The sequence below is a fragment of the Tiliqua scincoides genome, chromosome 3 (assembly GCF_035046505.1).
Source record: "Tiliqua scincoides isolate rTilSci1 chromosome 3, rTilSci1.hap2, whole genome shotgun sequence".
Lineage (NCBI taxonomy): Eukaryota > Metazoa > Chordata > Lepidosauria > Squamata > Scincidae > Tiliqua > Tiliqua scincoides.
In genome coordinates this window covers 14,335,781-14,345,221 of record NC_089823.1, presented here as the reverse complement: position 1 = coordinate 14,345,221, position 9,441 = coordinate 14,335,781, and the positions used below count along the sequence as shown (strand labels likewise).

Here is a 9,441-nt window from a genome sequence, read left to right as displayed (position 1 = left end):
TTGATTTTGTCATGTGGGGGGAGCTACAAAATCTTCTTTGATCACAGGTAGCAGATATATGTCTTAGCTATGCCACTGACTGGGGGGAGGCAGCAGAGTAAGTAGGGTGAAGAGCTGCTGGGTGGAGGATGTGGGTTCCTCCCAATTTTCACTTTTTAAAAAGCCTGGGCGTGATGTCAGTTCTGGTTGTGACATCACTTCCGGAGCAACATTTTGAATTTGGCACTGGGCTACACAGTCGTTAGCTATGCCACTGGTCTGGAGGATGATCAGTGCTTTTCAAATTTCCCTGACCTTAGGGAGACTTTTTGACATTTGTACTCCAAAAATTCCTGTGTATGATAGAAGGTTCTGGGGTGCATTCTAGGGTACATCCTATTCATTTAGGACACCGGCTTGTCCTGTTGGGTCCTGCAATGTCTTGTGCAAATTATAAGTGAAGACAGTCACAATGTTTATAGAGCACTGAGACTGGTTTGAAACACCTCACTGCATTCATATATGTGTACTGTACTTTTTTCCTTGAGGGGCTGAGCTCTAGGGAAAAATGGTCCTGCAAGTTTTAAGCAAAAGCATGCTGTTGACCAACTAACATGAAAAATGCTACCAACAGATACCTCCTCTCTCAATTCAAGGAGCAATTTCGCAGCTGTTTTAAAAACACTTCCGTAATTTATGCAGCAGAATCCTACACAACAGCCCAATCCTTTCCACACTTTCCTGGGAGTAAGCCCCATTGACTGTAATGGGACTTACTTCTGAGTATACATGCATAGGACTGGACTGTTAGTTTACTCAGAAGTACACCCGACTTGAGTTCAATGAGACTTACTCTTCAGTAAGTGTTTATAGGATTGTGGCCTAAAAGGGTGAACATGTAAATGGATATGCAGCACTTAATATTATATTTTAAAAAATAGTATGGAGAAGGCAGCGTGACCAGATACAATGTAGGTCAGAGTGCCTATACCTTTAACCATTGCATAGAAGAGGGAATCTTGGCAGGTGCAGCTTTTTAAATCCTTCCATGTTGAGCTGAACCTGCCAAAATTCCCTCTTCTATGCAATGGTTAACGGTATACGCACTCAGTCCTCCATTGTATCTGGTCACCCTGGGAGAAGGGGCAAGACTACTGTCTGAGCCAGCAGATGATTTGTTGGCATGTAGATCAGTTATGCAAGTCACAAATATGGGAGGAATCTGGACTCACAATGAAGAACCCACTGTGATTTTTTTTAAAATTATGCCTGTTTTCACCTAAGAGTGTGCATGGACACAGTGGCGTAGCTAGAGGGGGGTGCAAAGCACTAAGTTTTGCAAGGAATCTCACTGCAAATGGCCCCTCCCCTTCAGAATAATTTGTCTCTGTTTTGCTCCCCCTGCCTGGAATGGCTCCGAAGGGGGAGGAAGGAGCCCCTTGCAAGCTGTGGTGAGGCTCCCTGCAAAACTTAGTGCTTTGCACCTCTTCTAGCTACGCCACTGCATGGAACAAACACCACACTCCTCTGTTGAAGGACACTGCCCATGAAAATCAGTCATGGAATATAAGCTACTTATCAGGAAAACTTGTCCACTATTGCTGATCAAAGAACCTCTGGTTCTTTGAAGAATCCCAGAGTGTTTAGGAACACAATGTGCAAACTGCTGGTTCAGATATTTTAACTGAAAACCAGTAGCAATCTAAAGAGCCATCCATCACAATCAAAACAGATTACAGCTACACACCTGTAAAAGCATGTACATTCAAACTGTGCAGCATCTATTAATTCAACTATGGAAGACTAGAATAGTTTGGCTGTAAAGTACCAAGGGGTGTATTATTACCCAGTGATAGAATCGCATTTAGCTGAACTTTTGACACATGTTTAAATACCATGTCAAGGTGAGTTTATACATTGTTAATACGCTGCAGTTATTGTTTGGTAATCTGCAAAATGGGAGCACTGAACCCAATGTACACAGTTATTTTCCTGTAGTGCTTACATGAAGAGCCGTAACTTTTGCGGTAACTTTTTCAGGTGGTTTTGCCAAGGGGGTTGGTGATGTGTTCCATCAATATGTGTCAATCTCATGGTGACACATATTTCCAGGGCTAGGAAAACTTTCAAAATGCAGGTGGAGCAAGAAGATGGCATGTCACAATCTCAACTGGCTTGTGCCTGCTCAAAATCAGCCATATCACATAGTCAGTGAGCTGTGGAAATGCCACCATGGCTAACCACCACAGGAAAAAAAATCAACTGACTGCTACATTGTCATGGCAGAGCCCTTCTGTTACATTATGTATCTCAGCGGGGGGGGGGGGAGGATATTAAAAACTCTCTCCATGTAGAAATGAGCACATTAGGCAGAAATATTTTCGACTAGCCCTCACCTGATGCAAAGGTTCCCAAACAATCTTTGTTCCTGGTGCCATATTGCCATAATTTCTTCATGGTGCCAAGTGTTCTTGTGGCATCTTTAAGATATCTTGCGGTGCTCCTCTGAGTTTGCTGTGGCACCCTAGTGTGCCACAGCACACAGCTAGGGAATCATGGCCCCGATGTGTTAGTTTTCTAGAGCAGCGATTCTCAAACCTTCTAGCACTAGGACCCACTTTTTAGAATGACAGTCTGTTGGGACCCATCAGAAGTGACATCATTAACCTGGAAGTGATGTCATGGTTGGAAGTGACATCAACTTAGGCTTCAAACCTAAGCCGCAATCAGCCAAAAGTCCCATTACACAGTGCGCTCGTGCTGTTATTTTGCATAGCCCAGAATTCAAACCTTCCAGCACAGAAGTCAGACTTGGATCCTTCTCTAACCACGCAGTCCTCCCCCTTTTCCAGAACCCCATCTTCCCACCTACTCAGGGCAAAACACCAGGCCTCTTTCCTACCAGGATCCCACACTGTAAAGCATTGCCCAACATCTGTATTTTCAGCTCCGTATTTTCAATGGCAGCTGAGCTAGGTGCTATGCAACCCACCTGAAATTGGCTTATGTGTGTCCCGACCCACAGTTTGAGAAACACTGTTCTAGAGACATACAGGTCATTGTACGTCATTTAATGGAAGCATTAAAATCTAAAGTGATAGGGCCCCAGAAGCAACCTACTATAGGGGCTCAATGAAGATGCCACTCTAAGAACCAAGAGGAGAGGCAAGGCTTCGTAGTGACTCACACTGTGGTGACGCACAATCGAAATGTGTGAATTCGCCCTTCGACAAACCCCCTTCTTCTTGTGCACTGTGTGTAGCAACCCATCAACCCCCTACCCTCTATAGATTTCATAGGCCTTCCTTAATTCAAAAAAAGAATTAAGATGGAAATCTTAATTTCCCATTTCCTTAATCTCCTTAATTAAGATGGAAATCTAGCCAAGCCTATCTGGTCAACTCTCAAACCAATTGGCCAGATTTTCTATGGTCTTGTGCTGCTGCCCAGCAGTCCTGACTGCTTTGCAAACCCTGCAGCAGTGCTCGTCCCAAAAAGAGGTCACCTGGACATCGTACCTCTTCCTCCAGGCAAAATAGCTCTTGTACCTGCTCTTGTTTTTGTCTAAGAACTTCAGGTACCCGGCCAGCTGCATGGGGTCAGGGAAGTCATCGACATGGATGAAGGAATCCGGGGGTATGAAAAGCTCGTAGTTGGACCGCGATGGGCCCAACACAACCGGCACGGCCCAGGACCGGAAGGCGTTCCTCCAGAGCTTCTCGGTGATGTAGTCGGGGTGCTGGGAGTTTTCAAAGGCCAGGTAGAACTTGTACTCAGAGACGGTCTCGACCACGCTGTCGCCCTTCAGGTCCAGGCCCTGAGCTCCGTAGACGTCGATGGGGAGATACTTCTTCAGCTGATGGTAGTAGCGCACCCGGCCGTGCTCCTCGTTCCAGTTGCTGATGACCCAGGCCACCAGCTTGGTCTTGCTGGGCCACGGGGGGTCGCGGACTGGTTCCTGCCTGGGCCGCAGGTAGCCGTAGGGCACAAAGACGTCCGAGTCCACCCGGTAGGACATGGTCCAGTTGAAGAGGCCGGCCAGGCCGCGGAGCCCAGGGGAGTGGGAGGGCGACTCGAAGTTCATCCAGACCCAGCGCTGCCCAGGGGGCCTGGCCGGGGGCAGCTGGCCGGGGCCCTGCAGGATGAGGTCCCTGTGGTGGAAGAGCACCGCGTGCGCCTCCAGGTGGCGGCTGCGGTTGGTGGTGAGGCTGCAGGCGCTGATGTTGTAGCGCAGGCGGCAGTCGCCCAGGCGCCGGCTGCGCCCGAAGGGCTCCCACCAGAGCAGCACCGTCACGGGCCGCCGCTCGCCGTCCTCGCCCCACAGCCGCTCCTGGAGGCCGCCGGCGGCCAGCAGGGCCAGCGCGGTGCAGCAGCTCAGCCCGGCCGCCAGCAGCCGCCACCGCCGCGCGCGCCAGCCCCAGCGCCAGCCCCTCCGCCGGCGGCCCCGCAGCCTCCAGGCGCCGCTCTCGGGGGGCTCCATCGGAGCGCTCCAGGGGGGCTGCCGGCCCGCCGAGCCCCGCCGCCTCCGGTCTCCCAGCCCCGCGACCGCGGGCGGAGGCGCAGCCCCGGGCGCCGCCGGCCAGAGGGATGCAGGGGGCACCGGGGACGCATCGTGCCGTCGCCTGCCCCCGGAGCCCGGCCCCTCGGCCATGCTCCGTCCCCGGCCGCCCGCCCCGCCCCACCCCGAGCGCAGCCGCTTCCCCGCTGATCCGCCCCCAGGATGGAGAGCCAGCCAGCCAGCCGGAGCACCAGCTGGCTCTGCTCGTGGCCCCCTTCCCGTCCCTGCTGAGCCCAATCCTCCGCCTGTCTACTCAGAAGCAAGTCCCATTATAGTCAGTGGGGCTTACTCCCAGGAAAGCGTGGGGAGGATTGCAGCCTTTATCTGTTGAATGCCTGCCTGTCGTGCAAGGGCGAGGAGGAGTGACGGTGGGGTTCTTAGCAACCCCTCCTGGCACAGTCGGGGGCATCGCTGGTGCCATCCCTCTCCAGGGAAACAGTGACTTGGGGCCCAATCCTAGGCAGGTCTACTCAGAAGAAATTCCCATTATAGTCAATGGGGCTTACTCCCAAGAAAGTGTGGAGAAGATTGCAGCCTTGTTTCTCAGTGGAAGGTACTGGGGGTGGGTGGGGTAGCTTGGGGGGGTGTTCATACCTGCTGCTCTGATGGCAAGTGGCGAGGGAGCCCCTTCCCCTAAATACGGATGGATGGGACTCTTGCTGCTGCTGCTAGTTAGTAAGCAGGAGTAAAAAGTAGGAGTAAAACACACTCTGCATACACTCCGAAGCACTTTAAAAGCCTTTTCTTCATATGTGCAACAGGGATCAAATGTGTACACATGTGGGCTAGGCAGAAATGGGTTAATGCAGCGATTTTCAGCCTTTTTCATCTCATGGCGCTAGGCACTAAGAGCCCAATCCTATGCCTGTTTACTCAGAAGTAAGCCATTATAGTCAATGGGGCTAATTCTCTGGTAAGTGTGGATATTTATCACATTTTTAATACTGCCCTTCCTGGAGGTGTACATGGCTGCTCCCCTCCTTTTGTCCTCACAACAACCCTGTGAGGTAGGTGAGGCTGAGAGAACGTGACTAGCCCAAGGTCACCCAGGACACTTTGTGGCTAAGGGGGAATTTGAACCTGGATCTTCTAAGTCTGACAGGGATAGGATTGCAGCCTAAATTTGTCAATGTGCATCATCAGTTTTTTGGACAATTGACATGGCACACCACACTGCCAGCAGAGGGCTCATATCCCCCCCCCCCCCGTTGCCTTACTGATAAATGATCCTCTCCCAAACCCCCATGGCTCACCTGCAGACCATTCATGGCACACCAATGTGCAGTGGCACAGTGGTTGAAAATTGCTGCTTTAATGTTTCAGGCAGATGGCTGGAGGTTGGACAGCTCTGACTTTGCAAATAGGGTCCAAAGCTGAGCCTTGGCTGAACAGAAGGCCTGACTACAAAATCAAGGCAACAGTTATTTCCTAAATTCCCTTCCAGGGATCAACCACATCCTGTCTCAATGGTTCCAAAGCAATGTTACCCATAGCAGAGTTCCTTTAACTATAACCAGTTCCTATTTTTCTTTCTCTTTGGGGGAGGGTTGGAATTCCATAGGTCAGGGGGTACAGTTTCCAGATAAGAGTTTTTGGCACCTTCCCTTGTAGAAATTAAACTTCTGGAATCCATAACCCCCCCCCCCAGGAATTTCCTCTCCCCTCCTCCAATAAAGGCTTTGAGTGTGTGAATGCACATAAATGCACTTCCCATACATGGTACTTTTTATGGGGTTAGCCCATATCTTCCCCTTCCCTAGATTTCACCTTCTCCCCAAAGAAAAAGCTCCTCCTTAAGTCTTCATAGTCTCAGGGAATTCCATCCTTCTCAAAGCCAGACATCTGCCACTCACTTGCAAAAAACCATAAAAGCCACTCCTCATGGTCCCTTGCTTAGCAGGGTATTAGTCAACAGTTCTTTGTTCTGCCCATCCACCGCCAATCTTCAGCATTTCTATATACAGCCAATCCCATAATAATAATATTGCACGCCAAATGTCATGCTCCCCACCCCACCTTAATGCATCAGCCAAATGCATTAATGTGTGAACCAAACATTGAGCACAAAACATTCTGTGTCAACTCCACCCAGCACACCCAGCACACCCAGCATTCTGTGTGAACCTTTGCTGGCATTCCTTTTCATAAACCCAGGTCTTGTTTTAGCTGAAACTTTTTTTGCCTAAACAGATTTACAGTGTTGTCACTCTATGGAACAGAACTATAAGGCATATAGCTGAATTTTTATACCTGTACTTTTTTTCACAAATTCAGCATGGTTTACAAATAGCATGCAATTACAGAAGTGTTTATTAGATCCACACACACACACACAATTTTACTAAAAATAGTAAAACATTGCCCAGCAAGGTCAAAGTTACAATTGACTTAAATTTAAAATGCAGCATGGCAATAAGAACCCATTAACGAGAATTGCACCAGCAAATCTCTCATTAAAACAGTGTCATTCCCCAGCTCAAATTAGTAAGTGAGTGAGACATCAAAAGCCAGTTCTAACAGAAAAACCGTGGGCAATCTCCAGAATGCTAATAAAGGCAAGCATTAGGTGTTATATTCTGGAACAGGGGTGTCAAACATAAGGTCCGGGGGCTGTATGCGGCCCACAGAAGCTTTTTATCTGGCCCTCTGACTCTCAGCTGCTGTGCAGTGCTGAAGTGTTACTGTTGTAAGGGCAGCCCACATTAAAATTGTGCTATCTCTTATCTTGAAATATGATCAAGACTTGTGTATTTTCTCTTCTGTCATTTGCAGTGAATGAGCTCCTAAATGAGAAAAAGTGCTTATTTTTGGTTATGACCTGTTTAATGACATCCCTTCCTGCCTAATGACATCACTTTTGGCCCTCAGCAGACACCATGAATGGTATTCGGCCCTTGTTATGAAACGAGTTTGACACCCCTGCTCTGGAATGTATTCTCTTCAAATTCTGTTTCAGCTATGAATGGGAGTAGGGCCATTTACACATTAGGAATTTTTACACAGCTTTAGGCAAGTCACTCTGTCTTACCCCAAGTCTCCTGATTTGTAATACGGTGATGATAATACTGACCTACCTCACGGAGTTGTTGTGATATAGCACTCTAAGGGCCCAATCCTATCCAATTTTCCAGTGCCGGTGCAGCCATGCCAATGAAGCACGCACTGTATCCTGTGATGGGGAAGCAGTCAGAGAGGGCCCCTCAAGATACGGGAACTCTTGTTCCCTTACCTTGAGGCTGCATTGTGGTTGCACTGGTGCTGGAAAGTTGGATAGGATTGGGCTCTAAATGTTCTAAAGCACTGTACAGTATTTATATTTATGAGGCCTCTCAATAGGCTTCATAGCTATGTGGGGATTTGAACCCACATCTTCCTGGTCTCAGCCTTGGTACTCATAAAGCTACACCACACTGAATCTCAAGGAGATAATTACTTGTATCTTCCTTGTGTGGGTTCTTCTCCCCCACCCCACTTTCCTTCCTCTTACATTGCTGGTTAGCAACTATATTTTTTAGATAGCCAATTTGAGAAAGGAGTCAGGGTCCCAAGGTCCACAGAGGCCTCTGTGAAGTACATTGTTGCTAACTGGTAGCCAGGCTAGGAGGTGGATTTGACCAAGGAGCTTTCAGTTGCTGACATTTTGGTCGCCATTCTCTTTCTCAAATTTAGTTTTTGGCTTTATTCGTCCTCCTCTCTGCTATGCCTTGAGATTGTGGTTTCAGTTTTGAATGATTCATCTATCCGAGTCTTTCCTCCCTTGCTTCCAGGACTTAATGGGTTTATTTTCATTTACATGGACTGATGTGGCACTAAAGAGGGACGGGAGGGGGGAAGCAGCAGGCATAGAGATAAATGGCAACATTGTTCCCTCCAGGCCAGCCATAATAGAGTTGACTATTCCATTCCAACAGTATAAAAGCATATGAAGAGTTGGCCCCACATTTAGCAAACCGGTATGGTAACTTTTTCTTTCCAAATGTCACGAAGATTAGAATATCAGTTCCGGTCAAGTGACATTTTTATTTATTTAGTTTTGTCTGCCGTCACAGCCCTTCGAACAAGGAAGTCTTACAGCAGGGGTGCTCACACCTTTTTGGCTCGAGAGCTACTTTGAAACCCAGCAAGGCCCAGAGATCTACCAGAGTTTTTTTTACAATGTTCGCGCCATCATAACATATAACATTTATGTGTACAATGTATGTTGGTGTACCTTGAGCCCCACTGAGTATAACAGGACTTACTCCTGAGTAGACATGCCTAGGATTAGGCTGTGAGGCTGCAATCCTAGCCATACTTACCTGGGAGTAAGCCCCATTGAGTACAATGGGCCTTACTCCCGGCGTTTCCTCCCAGAGGCACCTGAAGGGGGGGTCGGCACTCCGCGATCTACTCATTTTGCCTCACGATCTACCAGTAGATCGCGATCCACCTATTGAGCACCCCTGTCTTACAGCATTGAAAGTGCCTTCATAAGAGATCGTAAAAATTGCCTTCCTGGATCAGGCCAAGGTCCATCCAACTCAGGGCCTGATCCTGTGTAATCAGTGCCAGCCCTCTGCAGGTGCTGAGTGTTGCAAACGTACCATAAGGCACACCTGTGAGACTCACCACTGGCCAGGGCCTAGGAGAGGGGAGTAAAGGGGGTAATTTGTACCTAGGCCCAGGGTCAAAAAAGGGGCCCAGGAGCCAAAGGAGCCCAGAAATTTCCTGGGATCTTACATTTTCCTGTCTACTCAGACTTCTTGTTTGCATGGTATGCTGGGGATACTACCACGAGCGTGCAGCTGCAACTACTAGCAACTCGTATATGCTAGACCAGGGGTGTCCAAACATTTTAGCAGGAGAGCCACATCATCTCTCTGACACTGTGTCGGGAGCTGGGGGAAAAAAATTAATTTACATTT

General features: G+C 48.6%; 1 protein-coding gene across 1 annotated transcript; it reads right to left on the bottom strand.

Moving 5' to 3' along the window:
- Positions 1 to 3,223: 3,223 nt before the first annotated feature.
- On the bottom strand, positions 3,224 to 4,630 carry FUT4 (fucosyltransferase 4). Its single transcript, XM_066619505.1, has one exon. The coding sequence runs from the start codon at positions 4,628 to 4,630 to the stop codon at positions 3,377 to 3,379; it is 1,254 nt and encodes a 417-aa protein (XP_066475602.1). The 3' UTR covers positions 3,224 to 3,376.
- Between the last annotated feature and the right edge of the window lie 4,811 nt (positions 4,631 to 9,441).